The following is a 22,212-nucleotide window of genomic DNA, read 5'->3' as shown; positions in this document are numbered from 1 at the left end:
ACTCCTGAGTGGGAACTTGGAATGGCTGTAACCCAGCCAGCCAGTCTACAGCTACTGCCCCAGAGCCCATCTGGGCTAATCAGAACTGGAGGAAACTTTAGCCACCATCTGTGTTGTTCCCTTAAACCATACCTGGACCTGGACCTGGACCTGAGGCTGAGGTCCAGGGTTGTGCAGGGTACACCTTGAGCTGTGCATGATGAGGACCCAGGCTCCTGCTCCAAGTCCGCTCTTCCTCTACCATGTGATGCTGACTCTTCTGAGAATAACATTCTGCTGCTAGCAGGAAATCACTCAGGCATTGAGTGAATTCTCCTGAACTTAATAAATAGACTCACCATAGGCTTGATGAGTTCATCAATAATCATTAAAGATCAGTCTCCTTGTCCCAGAGCCCTCTTCATATCTGCAGAAGCGCTCTCTCCATGCATGGCTCTCTGTCTCCTCCAGAATCTTTCACATATATGTTGAAGTAGTAAGAAAGACCCTGAGTCAGATGGTGAGAGTCCCAGCTCCTTGCCCAGGCTCAGCCTTTAAACTTTCTGTCACCTTCCCCTTGCTGGACTCCATTTTCACATTCAGAAAACAGAGATTGTACCCAGTGGTCCTGGTTCCATTATCCTGTGATTGTGCAACACACATGCAGGCAATGCCTACTTCTCACCTTTTCAGCCACACTGAGTTGGTTAAGGCAGGGGAGAAGACCATCTAAGACTGTAAAAGGGTTGTCATTTGGCCTTTCTTCCAGAGGCAAGAGCTGGAATCGGAGAATAAGAAGCTAAAAAATGACCTAAACGAGCTGAGGAAAGCTGTAGCTGATCAAGCCACACAGAACAACTTTCCTCACAGTTCCCCAGATGGTTACAGCCTCCTGCTGAACCAACTCAAGCTAGCCAATGAGGAGCTCGAGGTCCGGAAGGAGGAGGTGCTCATCCTCAGGACCCAGATCGTGAACGCTGACCAGCACCGACTTGCTGGCAAAAGCACGGTAACAAGATGGCGGCCGTGATTGGGCTTGTCTGGGGGTGACACTGGGTAATAAATTTGGATTGTCTTAGGTATTTTATGCACAATGGTCTTAAACCTAAAAGAGCAGTCTCATTTACTCTGGATCTCCTCTAAGGGCAGCATAAAGGACTTGCTGCTCTTTGACTGTGATCTTTCCTGAGAAATGGAGCTAGAAGTTTCTAGAAGCTTCTGAATTTGCTAAGACATTCAGAGGGAACAAAACAAAGAATTAGATACATAACCTGAGGTGACCATGATTTTTACATCATGCCTCTTGCTGTTTGTTTCTAAAGTGAGAGAAATGTTCTGTCTCAACCCTCCCATGGTGGCATGTCTTGATTAGTGTTTGTTCCTAATGTTCTCACCTTCTGGGACAGATTATAGAGGAGAAGGAGGGGACAGAAGCCATGTGGGTCATTCCACTGGCTCTAATAATCTGGGCCACTTCTGGGTCTGGGGTAAGAAGGTGGTAATGAGTGTGGCGGTTCAACACTGAGCCAGAATCTAATCATGCCCTCTCAGCAGGGTTTCTCTTCCCAAGGACGCTGTCTATGCCATCTCCTGCATTGCTTGCACTCAATGTTTTCCAGCCAGGCTTTGCCATTCTGTGCCCCTTTGAAAGTGACCTTTTGAAATCACATTTCTGCCTGTGTTTAACTGCAGTTTTCTGAGTCCTCCTAGGTCTTTGTCTTTTCCCAAAACATATCTTTATAACTCTCTTTATATATGAAATCATTTCATGGCAGATGTTTATAGCCAGAGATTGTTTATTTTTTCATCTGGGGCCTTCCAGGAGCCGAACATTAATGCTAGAACAAGCTGGCCTAACAGTGAAAAACACGTGGATCAGGAGGATGCCATTGAAGCCTATCATGGGGTCTGCCAGACAAACAGGTAAGGCTCATCTCTCTGTAAGCTATACCTGGAGAAGGCAATGGGAGGAGGGCCCTTCCCACCTGATCCTCAGGTACTGGCTGGCATCAGGGAATTATCTTTTGGAAGTAGATTCCATTAGCCTCAGACCCTTCGGAATCCTCCCATTAGCATCAGCAAGACTGGAGCGACAAACCTGGACCCACTAGAACCGATGTTGCCTAGATGTGTTAGGAAGAGGGCTTCCATAGGAGGATGACAGGAAGCAGAGAACTCAGACTGGCCAAGCATAGTGGAGAGGGAGCTCAAATAATAGTGCGGGCCTGCTCCAGACTGCTGCAATGCCATCCTCACTTCTGTGGTGGGGCCCATCCCCTGTCACTTAGAAGGGGTTGAGCCCAAGTTAGGTTCTACCGAAGTTGAATGGAAGGGTTTTCCCTCTCCCGTTTTAGCCAAAAGGAGATTTCCCTGGATTTTAGTTAACCAGCAGTGTCTGCCTCTGCAACAATGAGCTAACCAAAGATTAAGTCAAAAGAGAGTGATTGCTTGAGAGAGGCAGTAGGGCGGGGGGTTGGCAGTGGACAGAGGGAAACTCCCCAGATCCATGAGGTGTGGCAGAGTGCTGGCTCTGATTATGGGCTTGGAGTCCACTTGCTTATTCACTGTAACTATTGCATAAATATTCAATGCCTTGAGGACCTTATCTGTGAATTAAGGATAGTCATAGCAGTGTGCCTTAGGGGCTGGGGATTTAGCTCAGCAGCAAAGCGCCTGCCTGGCAAGCGCAAGGTCGTGAGTTTGGTTCCCCGTACCAGAGAAAAACAAAAAACAAAAAACAAAAAACAAAAAAAAAAAACAAGCAAACATAGCAGTGTGCCTTTTGTGGGTATTGAAAAGACTAGGTAAGTTAGTCTGAGTAAAGCACTTCGAATGTGTGTTAAGCATGTAGTGAATGTTACTGCCTTTTCAAGCTTTATTTTCTTGTCCCCTGTGGGCTCTTGTAAAATTAGAACTGGCCTTTTCCCTGTCTTTCTTCCTCTCTCATCTCAATTAATTGCCTGTTGAGCTATCAATCACTGAACATTTGTTCAAAATTGCCGAAAATAGGAAGCACTTCCAGAAAATGTCAGTAGGTGGCACTGTAAGTACAACCAGACGTTCCTTCAGGACTCTCACAGTGTTACTGAGGACTTAGCGCTTTGATTTCCAGACCTGCTAATGCAGTCTCTCTTTCTGCAGCTGAGGAAATTGAGGCCCAGAGGGTTGAGCAGTCAGGACACAAGTGGCTTTTTACTGAGTCCGGATAGAATCCAGCAATCGTGGCTCCTAGGCTGAGGCCATTTGGTAGCACGAAAGTAGATAATCAGAAGGGACCTTAGGAGGAAAGGAAATGTATTTCAAGAGAGATAATTCTTTCCCTAAAGGATGGAGAGAAGGAGTGAAGGTGACTCCCTCACTGGTAGAACTTGAGGGAAGGTTTAGCCATTTTAAATTATCTTGAGTTGAAGATAAGGAGTGAGATCAAGAAAAATGCACAGGTGATATTCAAGAAAGCAGCAGCCTGTGCTCTGCTTATCTCTGTGTTTTTCCAAACGCGCTGTTATCATCCCTATCTATCCCCATGGTGTCAGGGATCAGTCCAGACCAGGTTTTCCCGAGGCTAATTAATCCCCTGGATTTGTTATCTTTATAGCAATAATGATGAAGGTGATAAAATAATAATGGTGTTATTATATCTGAAAATACTTCCATTCCCAGCATATAATAGTCAGCTAATAGCCTATGAGCTGCTGTCAGGAGGAGGAGGAGGGTTGGGCCTATGTCCCCAGCGCCTGCCTCACCGGGTGTTAGAAGTTACTGTGCTGGGGCTGTCTCCCAATTTGGCTTCAGACTTGGCTTTGAGCAAATGTTATCATTACAGTGACTCCCGCACTGAGTGAAGAGGGCATTCCAGCAGGCCAGCTAGGGGTCCCACAGTGGTTCTCAGGAGCCCGGCCAGCAAGGGCCTCCCACCACGACAAGGTGCCCTGCTGCTGAGATGGAGATTTACTCTTTCCTACAACTGTCCTGCAATGGAGCACTTTGCAGGTTACATAAAAATCGTGTATATTCGTGTGTGATTGAGGGAGGGGAGTTAAGCTGGGACCCTTTAGGATTTTGATAGTATCTGTCCTATGTGCACAAAATGTTACATTCAGACACTGACTTACATTTGGGGAGAGATTCCAGGCACATATACCCCTATCTCTATCACACATCCACAGGCCCCAAGGTTCTCTTACTGATTCTCATAGTTCATAAAGTTCTGTTCTGGTCTTTACAACTGAGGGTTTCCCCACTCGATTGGGGCAACAAGCAGTAGAGAGGCTGTTCTGGCAGGAGCCCAGTAACACAGATAGCTCTTCCACTTCTGTTTCCACTAGCTTTCTCACACTTCCAGCTCAGGAACTAAGAGAAACCAGTATCGATACGACTATTTTATATGCAAGAAAGCTAAGGGAAAGAGAGGCTGAGAAAGCCAGGCTGGATGTTGGAAGTCTTTTGTCTTCTCTAGGCTGTCTGGGTTGGGAGAGCATTTGCTACTGCCGTGTGCTCAGAGTCACAGAGTAAGGTCAGGCATGAAAGTAGTAGGAGTCAGGTCTGGCTCCAATATAGGTCTCCTTTGACCCCGGGCCACTTCCCTCCAAGCCCTGCCAAGGCTGTAGAACTCAAAATTGAGTCTGATGGTGCTGTCAGGACCTTTCCTCAGGTCCCAGGACCCCTCTTTGCAGCCCCTTTCCTCTGGCAGTCTCAGGGAACAACTGGAGGCCCTTGGCACCCAGAAGAGCTTTGTTGTTGCCACCTAAGCAGGAGTAGGTACACCTGGAGTTACACACACACACACACACACACCACCACCACCACCACCACCACCACCACCTCTGTCAGTCTGCTAGGGCAATGTGGATAATGTTTGCCAAGGCAAAAGTGTGTGTCGTCTCCCTGAGTTGTGCATGGAATCAAATGGCTCGTGTAGGCTTGAGCCCATTTGCTGCAGGATATCTTGCTCAGAGCCGGTGAGAAAAGAGCCTGATTCTGCCAGCTCCCTCCTGAAGAGGCATCCCTTTAACTGTTCCTATCCAGAAACTGAGCTTTTGTCTATGCAGTGTTTCTCTCACTGCATTGGACCTGAATCAGTAGCAACAGCTACAATCTGCTGTAACTTGATGCATAAACTATACCTGTTCACAGCTGTTCATCTTGTGTGGCCAAGCCTGTTGCCTGAGGTGCTTCTGTGTTCCTAGTGTTTGGAATCCCTCTCCTACTTCACTGTGATCTCTGAGACCGGTGTGCTTTAGGCACTTGCTGAGGAGGAAGCCCCCAAGTGAACTTAAGAAATACAAGTACCTGAAGCACACTGAGTCTTTCTAGAAGCAGAGACCTGACCATCTCTGAGCAAGCAGGGGCCATGTCTGTTTCTGTCTGCAAAGAGGCAGTCCCTTAGCCCTGGCAGAGGGGTGGTGGTTAGATCCTGTTTTCCAAGATCTCCACAGAAGGGAAAGTAAATATTTGGTGCATGACCTGTTTAGCTAATAATTTAAAATATAAAAAGACCTTTGATATCACTCAGCGGACCACTTTGAGCTGACATGAAGAAACAGGCCCAGGAAGCACAGTTAAAGAGCCCAGGCCAGGCCTTGATAGAATTACCTGGGAAGGCCTGTGTTCCCCACACTGCCCCTGGCTGCCTCCCGCAGTCAGAGCCTGCTTACTGCTTATTTATGTGTGTGGCCGCTGTGGAAACGGGATCAGCACAGTGGCTTGTGCACAGGAGGTTCTAAATAAGTATTTGTTGGTTTATTAATTAACATGAAGTATTTGAAAAGAATACTGTGACCTGTGTGGGGTTTTCCTTTTCCTACCAGCAGTTGGTGCTTCCTCTCTGGCTGTCATCCCGAAAGGCCTGGGTATAGAGCAGTGAGAGCCACCTCTGGGGTTTGATTTTCTTTCAGCTATCAGCAAACGCCTCTACCAAGTGGTTTTGCTGGGGTTTTGGTTCCTTGTGTGCGCTCTTGTCTGAACACTGTGGAGTGCCTAGGCTGTGCAGTTCTCCCTTTTATCTCTGTCTACAATACTTGGGAAATTCTAGAGTTCAGAAATCTGAATTCTTCTGAAGCTGGTAATAAGGGAAGTGCTAACTTCCTCAAGGTATGTCTCTGCCTCACACACGTGCTACCCTAGAGTGTGGTTGTGATGATAGGAACTATAGAAATGAGGTGACTCTGGGAGACCCAGCAGCCCCTTGGAGGCTCTGAAGGGCCTGCTGGCAACATGAGGCCAGAGAAGCTTCTGGGCAAGGTCAGGAGACGAGAGGGGCCCTTGCCAGGTGCCAACGTCTCTCCACTGTGGGAAGGAGATGGCTGCAGTCAGAGGATCTCTGCATTCATCCCATTCTGCCCTGTGGCATGCCCTTCAGGGCCCTCCTTTAGGGTAAAGCTCTACTCAAACAAGGCCCTTGCTAAATTCAAGCATTAACAGCTGAGAGGGAAGGCGCTCCCTCTTAACACGCAGCCTCAGGTCACTTTTCGATTTTTTTGGGAAAGTGAAACAGAAGGGCTAAGTCCTAACCATGAGCAGAAAAGGTGGACTGTTACCATCCAAGTACTAACCAGGCCCGAACCTACTTAGCATCCACGATCAGACGAGATCAGGCATGTTCAGGGTGGTGTGGCTGTAGGCAGGTTACCAGAGGCACTATTTGGGGAGCTCTAGGCATTTATGGGGCAGAAATCCTGGATGGGAGGGGTGTCCAAGATGACCCAGTTGGCTGTAGCCCCCCTCAGTTTTCAACCACAGGAAAATACTCATGACAGAAAGGGGCTGGCCCACAGAACAGAAGCCAGAAGTGGCCCCGGAAGTGGCCTCCCTGGCATCTACCCTCTTCCTTCAGACCTTCAGCGAAAGCTCAGTGTGTAGACATGGCTAACTCTGCCCAAGAAGCAGCTCATATGAGCAGCTCAAGGTCTGAGGATCACCTGCTTAAAGCTGAGCTCTGGGGGACCTATAGTGGGTAGTTTCACTCCCTGGATGTCACACAAAAGCCGGTGGGGCAAGATGGTGGCTCACCTGGGCCAGAAACCTTCCTGAGGATGAATAGTTTACCAGTGGGAACTAGAAAAGGGTCACTGATCATCTATCCAGCAGCATGGTTGCAGCTCCTATTCCATTATTCATGGGCAGAGTCCTAATGGAGACAGCTGTATCTGCCCTGTCCTCTACCACCTAGCCCTACTGGCCTTTAAGAACTGTTCCCAGACCTGTGTGAAGTGGGGAGGCAAATGGAGAGGAGCATTGACATCACTGCCCTCCCAGAGCTGCACAGCCTAGAGACAGCAGCGGTGCATGGATGCAAGGTCTCTGGTGACCTGCTTTCTCGAGTTAATAAACCAGAGAATGTACCAATTGCCGAAGTCAGGAGGACAAATCATTCGGTTCTCATCCTGTGAACGTGTTTTAGACTCCGTGAGGAGAGCTAGGGCTAAGGTTAGTGAATGCCTTTGTGCCTGTGAGGCATGGCAGAAAGAAGCTCACTGAAAAGTAGGAGAAATGTGCTCTCTGATCCTGGCTGAGGCCAGTGAGCCCCAGGAGCTTCACCAGCTGCTTTGTGGCAGTCCGGCGTCCTCCCTTGTGGGAGCCTACTCACCCCTGTAGCTCTCTGCGAACTCACTGGCTTCTCTCTTCCCAGCCCTGTTTGCAGCCTTTCCTCTGCAGGAGGCAGTGGGCTGGGTGTGACCTGCGGGAGTTCTGTGTCCGTCCTCTTTCCACAGTGACGAGAGGAGGTGCAGCCCTTTGCAGTCTCCTTGGCAACATGTGTCCCCACCTGTGACTGTTAGTGGACCTCAGAGGATGCCGCATGAACCTGCTTGCCAGACAGAAACTGAAATGTAGGAAACTTGGAAGCGGTGCCGTCCACAGGCACCCAGAGTGTGGGAGCCAGAAAGAAAGATGGGTGAAGGGGAGCTCCTCCTTGCCTTTTTCCCGGTTTCCAGACCCTTGCTAGAATCTCCTCATGCTTCTGGATTCTCCACCTGCCTGTCTCTCTCCTCTACACTGGACACGTGTTTTTCTATCCTTTATTTCTAGCCAGACTGAGGATTGGGGATATTTGAATGAAGATGGAGAACTCGGCTTGGCCTACCAAGGCCTAAAGGAAGTGGCCAGGTCAAATTCACTCCCGTCTCCCTGTGTCTGTTTCTCCTGTGTGCTGCTCACGTCTATGCTCCTCGTGTTTTGGCTGGAGGGGCACAGGGCACAGGGCATGGTTAACATGGGCTGCTGGCCAGTGATCCCTGGAGCTGCCTGTCCATTTGTGTTCAGGCTGTGTGGATGGCTTAGGGGAGGCTGCCTGTCTGGGTCAAGCTGATAGCACTGGGTGGCCCAGGTGAACCTTAGAAAGCACATGATCCAACTCCCTGATTCTCTCGGTGCAGAAATGGAGAAGAGGGGGAGCTTGCGTGATGGCAGGCACATAGCTGTTCAGGGAAATACTAAGAAGATTTACCTCTGGGGACTTGCAAGCCTGTGCTGCTTCTATGATCTACAGGATCAGCCAAAACCATGGTCACGATGTGGCTCTCAGCCGTGCTCCAAATGCAGGGCTCCTTGGCACCTGCCATCTGCACACAGGCTGGTCCTTGTGTCAAGGGTCCCTGGAGCTCACAAAGCCTAGCGCCATGCAGTCACTGCAGTGTCTGACCCTCACACATCCTCATGGGCAAGGGCACTGTGCTTGGAGGGTTTCAGGGACTTGCTGGGTAAGCAGAAGATCTAGCGTTTGATACCAGGGTCTGAACTGTTACTTGTCAACCTTAAGCAATGGATAAAAGAACACAATGCAATGGTCTCCGTGTTTGTTGCTAGTATGTGACTTTTAGGGGCTGTGTCATAGCTTTTTTGAGCTTCCCAACAAGAAATGAGGTGATGCTATTTAGGTTTGTTTCCCAGAAAAGGAAAGAGAGGCTCAGAAAGGTGACATGAGTGCCATCAGTGGCTCCCTCAGCAAGGCAGTGACAGAGTGGAGCAGGCGCTGGCACCCTGCACTCGTGCTCCTCTCTCACAGAAGAGTAGGCGCTCTTCCTACTGCCACTGCCAAAGTGGTAGAGGTTCTGTCCCGGCAACAAGGGAGGCATCGTGTCTCCTGCCTGTGCACCCTTTCTCTGGGTTTATTTGTGGCCTTACACCCTGTGAGGAAGGTGACAGTGGGATTACAGGAAGGCAGTGAATCAGAATGAGACCTGCTGCACAGAGTCATTATAGGGGAAGTGATTAATAAAGGCAAAGCTCTTTGCACATGCCTGTGTGGCAAGCAGAATAAACATTAGATAGCTGCTGCTTATGTTACTAAGGTGGTTATTATTCAAAAAGATCACATTACTGCCCACCTAGAAATTTGTTTTATTGGAAGAGGGGCCCATGTGCCAAACTAGGTCATTCCTCATGTCACTCTGTCAGCAGCTCAGTTGTAATATAATGAGTAAGTAAATGAGTGTGTTAATAAAATAGCATATAGATCTGCGGTGCTCTGCAGACCCAACTTACTAAAACACCCTTGCCCCGGCTGTGGCCTGGTGCCCTCTTAGCCTTATCTTTCTTCCTTGCACATTGAGGAGGTTAGCCTGATGCTTGGACAGGGCTTGCACCAAGGCATTGCACCAAGCCCTGGGCCTGAATCCACCACCACCCACTTAGCAATGCGGTCACAAACAGGGAACGCACAGCATAGGTCATGAAGTTCTTCCCTGGGCAGCATGCCTAGAACCCAGGTGTTCCTGCCCTCTTGTTAAATTTACGATATACTGCTGATAACTTTTAGCATATTGTAGCCAACATGGATATCATCTAAATGTTATGTTATCTAAAATGCCAATTTAATTATGAAATTGTACCCTATAGTCTTTAAGTTATTATTTTCCTTTGGTAATAGACCTGTGCTGAATGAATGAGGTCCTTGATCATATCCTCATTCATTGTATCACTTTGAGAAGTTGCGTGAATTTAAAGGACACTATATGAAATTTATTTGTCCTGGTGATATTTTGACTTGGAGATAGTTTCTCAGTCCCAAACCAAGAGGTTAAGCTCACAGAATGAAGAACAAGTAAAAAAAAAAAGCCTAAACCCAGGGATGCCTTTGGCCTTGGTTTCCCATCATCTGAGAGGACGAAGGTGGGCCTGCTTGCCTGATGACCTCCACAGCGTCTGTCTCTCTGCTGCAGTCATCCCCTCCTGGTGATACCCACTTGCTGCTGTGTGCTTGGCCGCTCCCTAGTGTGTTTCTGTCTGTGGTCCTCAGCTGGGGGAGCCATCCCAGTCCACATGGTCACCTGTCCTCCTCTCCTGGCTATAGGCTGCTGGAAGCACAGTTGCAGGCCCAGAGCCTCGAGCATGAGGAGGAAGTGGAAAATCTCAAGGCCCAGCTGGAGGCTCTGAAAGAGGAGATGGACAAGCAGCAACAGACCTTCTGCCAGACACTGCTGCTCTCCCCAGAGGCCCAGGTGGACTTTGGTGTCCAGCAGGAAATATCCCGGCTGACCAATGAGAATCTGGTGAGTAGCCTTGCTTCATAGATTGCAGCTCTGGTAATCATGTGCTGTAAGAAATTAGCATTGGGGTTTACCCACATGGAAAGGTTTGTGTCTTTAGCTCTCCAGTAGGAACAAATGTTCTAGAAATCCCAAGTTTGCCAATGAGAGATAACTGAAACATTTTTTTAGGACTTAGTGGCTTAAAGTAGTAACCATGATTGTATAGATCAGGAATTCTCACAGGTCATGGTGGGGACAGCATGTCTCTATTCCACATGGCATTGACTAGGGCTAGAAGACCCAAAATAGCCTCACTCCCATGTCTGAGACCTCTGTTCTCCTCCAGGTGGTCTGTGTCTCCACCTACCCTCTTATTCATTGGTCTGACCTGAGCTACTGCCTTCCAACAGGATGAAGGCAAGAGCCGTGGGCCTCATAAGACTTGGTCCCAGAACTAACATAGCATTACTGCCACCACATGCTATTGACCAAGACAGATGACCTTAGGCCAGGTGTCCTGGAGGATAGACCACATCTCCCAATAGCCAGAATTATCGATGGCCAGCTTGCAGGTGGTCACCAAAGGAAGCCTGGCAGATGTTAGACAAATGGAAAGCACATCTCTGTCCTGTGAGAGCTTAGAGGTCAGGAGATGTAAGGCATATTAAAAAGGGAGACAGTATTTTTTTAAAACATGATTCTACATAAGATTAACTGCAAATATTACAAAAAGAGAATTGATTAGAGGGAAGGCTCTGGGGAGGAAGTGAGGCACAAAGGGGATGTGTGGTGCAGGATGGAGAAGAAGGGTATGGACAAAGGTGCCCAGACAGGAGTGTGGGGAAGGTGTGGAACGGCATGAGAGAGCCACTTGCCTACGGTGAGTGTGCCTATGGGCGAACAGCAGCAGGTGCCACAAACCTGAGCAATAGGTCACAGCAGCAATATGTCCAGTCTGGGAATCCAGGTTGCCATTTCCCCCTGTAACCAGGCAACCTGGGGTTGTGTTAATCCCAGGAAGAATAACAGGGATAGGGTAGTCCCTGGACCACCAGCTTTCGAAGTAGAGCTTGGATTCATATGATCCTCCCTTCCTTTCTTTCCCATTTTCCATTTTCATGTCACCATCTGTTGTTCATGTAAGTGTAAACAGGCAGTTTTATGGAAGGAAACATGCATAATAAATTGTTAGGCCAGTGTCCAGGTAAAGGTGGCAGCATGGAAAATGCGTTTTCCTACCCATGTTCCCTAAAGGACCATTGACCAATAATGTGGTCATTATTTCCCTCCCTTCATTATTTCCTACCTAGGAAAGATGGCTGTGTAGCATGCAGGCACTGTGTTCACTCACAAGGAGAACCTAGAGTCCGTGAATGGAAAGAGTGCATAGTCCCACCTGAAGAGACCACTGGGGCAAAAGAAGACAGTACCGTGGGCCCCTCTGCCAGAGTAGTGAGCTCTAGGGCAGTGGTGGTAAACCTGTGGCACGTGTGCTGCAGTGGGGTGTTTGTATCATTGGAAGTTCTAAAAGGTTTGCCATCACTGCTGGGCAGGTGAGGGCGAGGAGGAAGACAGGCAGGAATCTTCTTTACCCAGGCAGAGTCTGGGACCCATAAGCAGAGCCAGCCACAGCAAGTTCCAGGGGTGGTTTGGTTTATGTTTCCTGCTCAAAAAACTTGTGGTGTCTCCCACGTGCTGGCCAGTGAAGCACATAATCCATCAGCAAGGAGGACATGTGTGCAGTTAACCACACCCAGTATACTGGGGAACTTTAGGGATCACATGAGCAGTAATTTAGGAGAAACTGCTTCTGGGTAGTGTGGTTGTAAGATCACTGACATAGGGCTGGGTAGAGGAGAGGAAGTGACCGTCTCTCCTGGTAGCAACTTGAAGTATCCTAGAGATATCTTCAGGAATGCTCATCTTTGAGTGCCAGGATTCCCTTTTAGGTTGAACTCTGCCCTGTAGGCTGTGATCATTTTAGCTTCTGTGCGTTGGGGCTTCAGTAGATCCACAAGTTTTCTAGTATTGTATTCCTTTTTGTTTGTCCTAACTTTGTGTTAACTTTAAAGGTACAGGTGGTTCCAACTCAGGGCACATTTGGGAGGCATGACTTTATATAATGTTGCTTAGCACATTTAGAAACATGATCTTGTGGTATTTCAGAGGAAGGGTGTTGGCCTAAAAGTAGCAAACAAGATATAGGAGCTCACCAGTGCAAAGTCATCAACAATGCCCCGGGTCCAAACTCCCTGTTCTTGGGCTTCTTTGCAGGGGCTGGCTGACACACCAGATCTTTAAGCCTGGCTGCTGAACTCATCTCTCCTTGTTGAAGTGTTTGGTGTTTAATGAGTTGCAAATGGGTGTTGGAGTATTTATTGTCTGTCATTGCAGAGTGTAGGGAAAGTTTTTAAAACAATGGCGGGAAAGACTCGAGCACATTTGTGTCTTCTGGATTTGGTAGAGTTGAATAGAGGAGCGTGGGGACCTGGGGGCAGTTGCAGTTTGAGGGTCCTGGCCAAGCTCAGTCGCACAGCTTGATTTCCTCATTTACTGGATCAGCTGAGCCTCCAAGCACCAGTGCATACACTCACTGCAAGCGTCAGGGCCATCACTGAGGGTTCCACGTGTTTGGACGTGGAAAGGGTTACTGGAGTGTGATGGATGGGTGGCAGTAGCAGTGCAGCAAAGCCAAATCAGCTGCGGGGACATTCAGATGCCTTGGGTACAGCTCAAGAAATATATCCAAGGCTGAGGTGGAGTTAGAGTGGACCTGAGGCTTCACAGATCTTGTGTACCCCCTGAGAACTTGTTAGAGTTTCTAAAGACACCTAAGTCCTTCGTACCAACTAAGTTCTTTGCACAGTGCATTCATAGAGCCTGACCTAGGTTTACTGTGTTCCTCCTCTCCTGTCATTTGGGCAGGGTTTTCAGATATATCTCAATCTGAGAATCCTTTTCCCCTAATTTCACTTTTTTATTAAGATAAATAAATGAAGTCATTACAGTATCCATGACTAGGCTTATTGTCTTTCATTGGCCCCTGCACTGGGATTGAGCTTTTGGCTGACTCTTGTCCATGGGCCAGCCTTAAAAAAGTGTCACCGAAGATGCCTTTAGAGGTTCCAAGAGAGCATGTTTACTTTTGTCTTTCCCATCACTTGAGTCACAGAGGCTGTACTATAAAAGTGACAGAATGGGTTCTTTCTCCCTGCCTGCCCTGCCAGAGAAACCACTGCTTAGCTGGATCAGGGTGATATCAGTGATGGGAAAACTCTTCCCACCATCGGTGTATTTTTTTTTAAAGAGCAGAATATATTTATTGAGGGAAAGAAAGCTTCTTTCCAAGAGAGGGACAGAAGGGGGCCCCCAAGTGGGTTGCCCTGGGACTCTGTCTTTTCTAGGAACTTTTATAGAGCAAAACCACGAGGTCAGGCAGGTCCAAGACAGGGGGAAATGGACAAAACTATAGTCAGCCAGTAAGAATTGTTCAGGTAAAATTGATTAAATCAAGATCAAATAGGGAAGCTAGTCAGGTAGCAAGCGGGCATGAATAGAGAACAGGGGCTTTACCTGTAAGGGGTTGGGTCAGGAACTCTTCAAGGTAATCGCTACCTGTTTAGAATATCAATCCCTGATGTTTACACCTAGGGAGGTATGTGGGTGTATTTGTTTAGTCCTTTGTCCTGATGTCTGGCCCACAGCAAATATGTATCTTATCTTGTCTTTCATGTTGTCTCCTTCCAGTCTCCTGACCCTGTCTGACTACCTATAATATTTCTATCTAACTCAGCTGCCTATAACATTCCCCCCTCTGAAGTAACCCAAACTGCTGTGGAGGAGTAATGGGCGATGATCTCTCTGGCTTCCTCATGCTGAAAGGGGTCATAGTTGTTGATTGGCAGTCAGAGATACTCTCCAGGGGGTCCATCTAAAGGCCTTCAATAGATGCCAGGCATTTTCGTCTTGGGTAGGCATATAGCTTTAAATCTGGAGGAGATAAAGCCAAAGAAACAATTAAATATGCATGGGCCAAATAATAAGATCAACAAGATTATTATGAATATAGTCAACAAAGATTATTATGAATATAGTCAACAAAGAGTTCCACCAAGCAGAGCCGGTAATGGCCTCCCATAGACAGGATAAGCTCCGAACTATGAGCTCCGAGCTGAGCACTAGTCCCAGGTGTAAGTGAGGAACTTTTAAGAGTCTGATATACAGTTACCACTGCATACCCTGCCTTCTTCGTCGCATTCTCCATGAAAGAGCTGCCATCACAAAAAGGGTCAAATCAGGGTTAGTAAGGGGTATGTCTAATAAGTCTTCTCTAGCTGCATATGTGTGGAGAATTACCTGTTCACAATCATGTCTGTTAGCCTCAATTTCCTCCTCTTCTGGGAAAAAGTAACAGGGTTTGAGGAGGAGCATATCTTTATTTGAATGGCTGGTCCTTCTAGAAGTAAATCCTGGTATTTAAGAAGTCAGCTGTCTGATAGCCAAAGGCTCCCTTTGAATGAAACAAGTCCTGCCACATTGTAAGGCGTGTATACAGTGAGATCTTTACCTAAAGTTAACTTGGATGCCTCTGGCACTAAGAGAGCTATAGCTGCCATAGCTCTAAGGCAAGAAGTCCATCCCTTTGCTACAATGTCTAATTCATGACTCAGATACCCTATAGGCTGTTGAGGGGGTCCCCAATCCTGTGTAAGTACTCCTAAAGCCATACCTCGCCTCTCATCGACATATAAATTGAAATGGTGTTCTGTGGGGAGGATTAGGGCTGGGGCATTTAAGTAGGAGAGCTTGTTTAAGCTTCAGGAATTCTGTTTGGGAATCAGGTTCCCAGGTTAAAATATGGGTATCTGTCTTTTGGGCCTCTTTTATAAGTTGATAGAGGGGTCTTGCAATTTCCCCATATCCTGATATCCAAAGGCAACAAAAGCCTGTAATTCCTAGGAATCCCCTTAGCTGTTTTAGGGTCTTGGGCTGTGGGAAGGAAAAAACTGGTTTAATCCTGTCCTTTCCTAGCCTTTGGGTTGCCTTGGATATAATGAGGCCTAAATATTTTACCTCAAGACTGCAAAGTTGTCCTTTAGATTTGGAGACCTTATAACCTCTGTCTGCTAGAAAATTTAGCAAAGCACAGGTGCCTTGGCTACAAAGCTCTTCTGAGGGGGCACATAAAAGAATGTCCTCTGCATATTGTAAGACTGTGACCTGGGAAAACTCAAAGCATGCCAAGTTATGGGAGAGCACTTCCCCAAAGAGATGTGGACTATCCCTGAACCCTTGGGGAAGCGCTGTCCACGTCAGTTGAGAGGCCTGGTCATGACGCTCTTCAAAAGCAAAGAGAAACTGGGGATCTCTATGTAAAGGAATACAAAAGAAAGAATCTTTTAAATCTAACACTGAAAACCAACTGGCATCTCCTGGAATTTGAAAGGAGTGTATATGGGTTAGGTACCATTGGGTGAATTGGCACTACTGCCTCATTTATCAATCTAAGGTCCTGTACTAATCTCCATTCCCCACTGGGTCTTTGAATTTCCAGAATTGGAGTGTTGCATGGGCTGTTACAGGGCTCAAGTAAGCTTTATGCCCTTAGGTTATCAGTTATAGGTAATAACCCTTTTCTAACATCAGGTTTTAAAGGATATTGTCTCTAGTTAGGAAAAATAGTAGAATCTCTGAGATGTATCTCTACTAGAGCAGCTCTTACTGCCCTACCTATTTTGCCTTTAGTTGCCCATACCTCAGGATTCATTTCTGTCTCCATGAGGGGAAGACTGTACCTGACCTAGGTGCATATATATTACAGTATTTAAACAAGATAAAATATCTCTCCCTAAGAGAGGGACTGGACTTTCAAGCATTATCAAAAAGGAATGTGAAAAAAGAAAACCATCCCAGTTACAGCATAAGGGTTGCAAAAAATGTGAATTACCTCCTCTCCAGTGAGTCCTTTCACTGAGGTATGATGGCTGGAAGGAAGGCCAGGATTGAAAAGAAGGACCGAGAGACTTGCGCCCGTGTCCAGCAATAGGCTGGTTTCTTTTCCCTCTATAGTCATGATTACCCAGGGCTCCTCTGTGGAGATGACAGTCCCACCAGAGGGAGAGGGCAGAGAGTGCCCTAGGGCCCTTTATTCTTGCTGGCCCAACTGGTAGGATGGCTCTGAACTCTGGGGCCTTTGCTTCAGAGGGCAGTCCAACCTCCAGTGGTCTCTTTTGCAGTTAGGGCATGGCCCAGGGGGCTTCTTAGGGCGGTCCCTCTTAAGCTGGCCTGGCTTCTGACAGCAGTAGCAGATGAATGTAGTTGTTGAGTTCTTGGGGCCCCAAGAATCAGACTTAGGGTCTATTTCTCTTAGTACTGCAGCAAAGACGGCTGCTTTTTCTTGGTCTCTTTGTTTCTCTCCTTGGCTTTCTCCTCATCACGGTTATAAAATACTGAGGAGGCAATTCTTACTAATACATCAAGTAAGGTATCTGAGGCAAAAGCCATTTTTTGTAGCTTTTTTCTAAGATCTAGGGCTGACTGAGTAATGAACTTATCTTTAGGAATAATTTGTCCCTCTACTAAATTAGGATCTAGGGGAGTATGCTTTATCAATGCCTCTTGTAAGTGATCTAAGAAAGCAGAGGTGTTCCCTTTTTTCTTGTTGAACTGCTGACAATTTAAAACAATTGAATGGCTTAACTCTCCTTCTTAGACCTGAACACATGTCTGAAGATGTTTCCTATTCCAATCTCCATAGGGCTGCTAGGCCAGTAGGGGTCTTGGGTAGTGACAGCTTGGGCTCCAGTGGAAACTGGTAGTTCCCCTGGCTGTCTTTCTTCTGGCCTTCTGAAATTAATAATATGGTATTCATCTCCAAATGCAATAGCAGCCTGTAATGCTGCCTGTTTCTCATTAGAGGTCAATGTTTGATTTAAGAGTAACGTTACATCTTTCCAATCTAGCTCATAGGTCCGAGTGAGACCTCTAAATACCTTGATGTACTTATCAGGGTCATCTAGAAATTTTCCAAGATCTAGCTTTATCTGTTTTAGGTCTCAGAGAGAGAAAGGCATGTGAACTCTGGTAGTTCCAAATTGTCTGTTTACTTCTTGTAATGGATACTGTCCTTGAGGAGCTTGCCTAAACTCAGCTAAGGATCAGTATAGTCCTGTAGAGGCCTGGGTTACAGCTTGTCTGGAAGCCCCATCCTCTAGCCTAGAAGGCTACCAGAATAAACAGGAATAAACCTTAGGTTCAGTAATGGTGGGTGAGGCTTTGATTAAGGCTCTCTTTTCCTCAGGCTCCAAAGACTGGGGAGGAGCAGTCTTAGGCTCTAGGATAGTGGATGTCTTAAAGAGTCTGAGGTGTCCCATTTCCCTGTGGCTCACATTTACATTTTGAAAATAAATAAGGATTATTTCTCAATGCAAAGAAAATTTGAACATAGGGCACTTCTGACCATTTTACTTCCTTTTTACAGTATCTTTCTGGTTGTAAAATAGCATTATAATACTTTCCTCTGCATTCCATTTTGGCTTTAGGGGATAGGCAGGCCATGCACATGTGCAGAAAAATATTAAATGGCTCTTTTTCAACGTGTAAGGATCAAACATCTTCCAATGCTTAATGATGCAGTTTAGTGGAGTAAAAGACTTTGACTGTGAGTTTCCCATGTCTATAAAACAAGAAGAGACAGTTTGGGTGTCCCCTCCCTATCTCTAATTGATCCTTGTACCCTCAAGGCGTCGCTTAAGTAGATTCTACTCCAGGGCAGGTGGATGCCATCTGGAGAGAGCAGAGGACAAAATCTGGTCAGCCTATCCACCCTCAAACTAACACTGGATTTTACCCACCCAGACAACTCATGAACTGTATACTTACTCCTGTTGGACATCTACAAGCATAAGTTATAATTGGCCTGGGGACAGGAATGTCTAAAGAAGAAAGCGTATCTCTGTAATAAACTGTTGTTTTTTATTCTTTGGAGTAGGGCATATGTAAAAAGGCACGTTGGAAGTAGTTAAAGTATTCTTGAGCTACAAGGGAGATCACCTCTAGATAGAACTAACAATTGGCTGGAGGAATTTTGCCCCATGCACTAGGGTAAAGAAGTCTCCAGACATTTGTGTTAGCTACCTAATCACCTAGGCAACCTTTCCTAGCAACAGGGCAAGACTGTTTTATTTAAATTTTGAAGATCACAGGTTAAACTTATATTTACCACCTAGCAATCACATTTAAATATTGCTAAAGGCAAGTTAGTTAAGGCTGTTTTTGTTTTTGTCTTTTTGAGACAGGGTGTTGCTATGCGGTTCAGGCTGGCCTTGAGCTCACTTATGTGGCCTAGGCTGGTCTCAAACTCTCGGTAATCCTCCTGCCTCAGCCTCCTGAGTGCTGGAATTACAGGCGTGCACCACCAGCCATTAAGGCTGACAAGAATCTCTTTTTATTCTTAGTTAGCATATGTAAAACACAAATGTGAATCCCTGCTAGCCGCTGTGAAATGTAAATTGTTGCAAACTGCCTAGTTTCTGAAGGGTGGGGTAGTTAAGTAGCTCAACTGAAAAGCTTAAGGAGAATTCCTAGTTTACTAGCAGAGAGAGATAAGTGGAGATTTTTCAGTGGTCAGGAGCCAGTTTCCACCAAGGAACCTTTGGGTGTCCGCCAGAGAGTAGCCCTGGCCGTGACTCCTCGGTGGTTCTCAGTTCAGTCTCCAGAAAGGAATCCAAGCTGTCTCTCTGGTCAGCATTCCATCAGCCTCTGGCTTCGATGATGATTCACCAAATTGATGCTGGGGAAACCTCCCCTCTACTTTAAAGAGTGGCAGCTGCTCTAAGAGCATTTAACTAGCTGGCAGAGTGACCACTGTTTGTCACAGTTCTACAAGGGATAGTTAAAAGCCTGAACAAGATTACCTAGCACTAGACCTAGGAGAAGAGGAAAGATTGGAGATCCTCCCTTAGACTAAATATATTTTGGTCCCAGAAGTGTGCTGCTTTTGGAGAGAGCTCCTTCTGGTGTCACCTAGAAGTTGGTTCTCTCCACTGTGTCTCAGGTTCAGCCTCCTGAGGGAGACTTGCCCAGAACACTAAGCTGAGACACGGCTTTTATGTGTGTTCTCCTGGATGAGCAAAATTCCAATGTCTCATCTGACCCAGAGACGAGGTATATGTTCTTTCTCTAAGGTGACTTCCCTGTCTTTAGCGTTAACAAACGCTCATCTTCTATGCGCTTAACTTAGTTGGAACAGTCTAGAGTTTTTCTAAGTCTGAGCTAGACCCATTTTACAGTTTATATTAAAGTCTAATAGGAGCATTCTAACATTACTCTCCCTAGCCAAACAACATCAAGCAAGGAAAACCAGTACATTTAGCAACTCGTTCAAATGCAACATATACCAGAATAAAACAGGAATAAAATGTCCCATTAAAGAAATATCATAACTTTATAACCTTACCATGTTTTAACTTAGATTTATCAACATTCTAACAAAACTATGTAAGAGACAAAGCATAAGCAATTACAAGCAACAGGCAAAAGCATAACAAAATTTGAAATATAAAAATTTCTTACCTAAATGCGTCCCAATCCAGAGTCTATGAAACAAAAGCAAACTCTTACCTCACTCCAAGGATCTCAGTGGGGAACTCCAGAATGACACAGGAAGATAAAAACTCCCAACCTGAACAATATCTGGGATGAGTTTGTGTTCTCTAAAATCAAAGAATGAATTTTAGGAACAATGGAGATTAAAAGCAGAATATACTTATTGAAGGAGAGAAAGCTTCTGTCCAAGAGAGGGACAGAAGAGGGGCCTGAGTGGGTTGCCCCCGCCACCATCAATGTAAATGGTCTCAACTCACCAATCAAAAGAAACAGACTGGCAGATGAATCAAGAAGCAAGATCCAACAATATGCTGCGTTCAAGAAACACATTTAACCCCAAAAGAAATTCATAGACTAAAAGTCAAAGGATGGAAAATAATTCTTCATGCCACAGGAACCCAGAAAGAAGCAGGGGTAGCTATTCTATTTGCAGACAATGCAAACTTTAAGCCAAAACTAATCAAAAAAGACAAAGAAGGTTACTACATACTTTTTAAGGGAAAATTCTAAGAAGAAGACATAACAATCATAAATATTTATGCACCAAACACAGGTTCATCCAACTACATAAAACAAATATTAACAGACTTGAAAAACCAAATAAGCACTAACACAATTGTAGTGGGGAACCTTACTGCCCCATTCTCACAAATAGATAGATCAACTAGACAAAAAAACTCAACAAAGAAGTATTAGAATTAAACCATGCCTGTGAATAAATGGATTTGGTGGATCTCTACAGAGTGTTCTACCCCAAAACATCAGAATACACATTCCTCTCAGCTGCACATGGAAAGTTCTTCAAAATAGACCATATATTAGCTGACAAAACATGTTTAAGTAAATGTAGAGGAACTGAAATCATCCCATGCATACTATCTGACTATAGCACAATAAGACTGGAAATCAACAACAAAGGAAATCACAAAAACTGCATTAACACATGGAAATTAAACAACACCCTTCTGAACAATCAGTGGGTCACAGAGGAAATTAAAGATGAAGTTAAGTAGCATATACAACTAAATGATAATACCAATACAACATTATGTGATGAAAGCAATCCTATGAGGGAAATGTATAGCGATGAACTCACACATCAGGAAAACAGAATGAGCTCAAATAAACAACTTAATGTTGAACCTCAAACTTCTGGAAAAAGAAGAACAAATCAAATTCAAAGCTCATAAGAGGAAGGAAATTATAAAGATAAGACCAGAAATTAATGCAATACAAACTAAGAAAACAGTGCAAAGAATCAATGAATCCAAAAGTTGGTTCTTTGAAAGAACAAAGAAAATGGATATTGACCATTATCAATAAATAAAATTGATCAATCAAATAAAATTTATATTGACCATTAGACAACCTCATCAAATAGAGGAAAGGAAAAACACAAGTTCAAGCAATTAGGAATGAAAAGGGGGAAATCACAACAGATCCCACAGAATGCAGATCATCAATACCTACTTGAGAACCTATATTCTATTTTATTTATTTATTTATTTGTTTGTCTTTTTGAGACAGGGTCTTGCTATGCAGTTCAGGCTGGCCTTGAGCTCACTTTGTAGCCCAGGCTGGTCTTGACCTCACAGCAGTCCTCTTGCCTCAGCCTCCCAAGTGCTGGGATTACAGGTGTGTGCCACCACCCCGGTGAGAACCTGTATTCTAATAAGATAGAAAACACAGAAGAAATGGACAAATTCCTAGACACAATCAAATTGCCAAAACTAAATCAAGAATATATAAAAATTCTAAATGACCCAATATCGGCCACCAAAATTGAACATGTAATTAAAAATTTACCAACCAAGAAAAGCCCAAGGCCTGATGGATTCAATGTTGAATTCTATAAGAAATTTAGAGAAGAACTAATGCTGAAACTCTTTAATGAATTGAAAGGGAAGCGGTACTTCCAAAATCATTCCTGGAAGCAAGTATTACCTTGATTCCAAAACCAGAGAAGAATGCAACCAAAAAAAAAAAAAAAACTACGGGCCAATCTCCCTACTAAACACAGATGTAAAAATCCTTAATAAGATACTGGCAAACAGAATGCAGCAAATCATCCAGAAGATTATACACTATGACCAATTAGGAGTCATCCCAGGGATGTAGGAATGGTTCAACATATACAAATCAATAAATATAATACAACATA

At 45.4% G+C, this 22,212-nt stretch overlaps 1 protein-coding gene across 1 annotated transcript in view; it reads left to right on the top strand.

Annotated features, from left to right (window-relative positions):
- The window catches only part of Myo5b (myosin VB), a gene marked incomplete in the record, with an annotated part of 354,780 nt that overhangs the window by 304,727 nt on the left and 27,841 nt on the right, over positions 1–22,212 (top strand). The window contains 3 exon segments of the mRNA XM_013510622.1: positions 749–988; positions 1,802–1,902; positions 10,268–10,466. Of these exon segments, the coding sequence (XP_013366076.1) occupies positions 749–988; positions 1,802–1,902; positions 10,268–10,466 (540 nt within the window).

This window comes from Chinchilla lanigera, unplaced genomic scaffold (assembly GCF_000276665.1).
Source record: "Chinchilla lanigera isolate Chin_1 unplaced genomic scaffold, ChiLan1.0 scaffold00001, whole genome shotgun sequence".
Lineage (NCBI taxonomy): Eukaryota > Metazoa > Chordata > Mammalia > Rodentia > Chinchillidae > Chinchilla > Chinchilla lanigera.
This window is presented reverse-complemented; position numbering and strand designations above follow the sequence as displayed.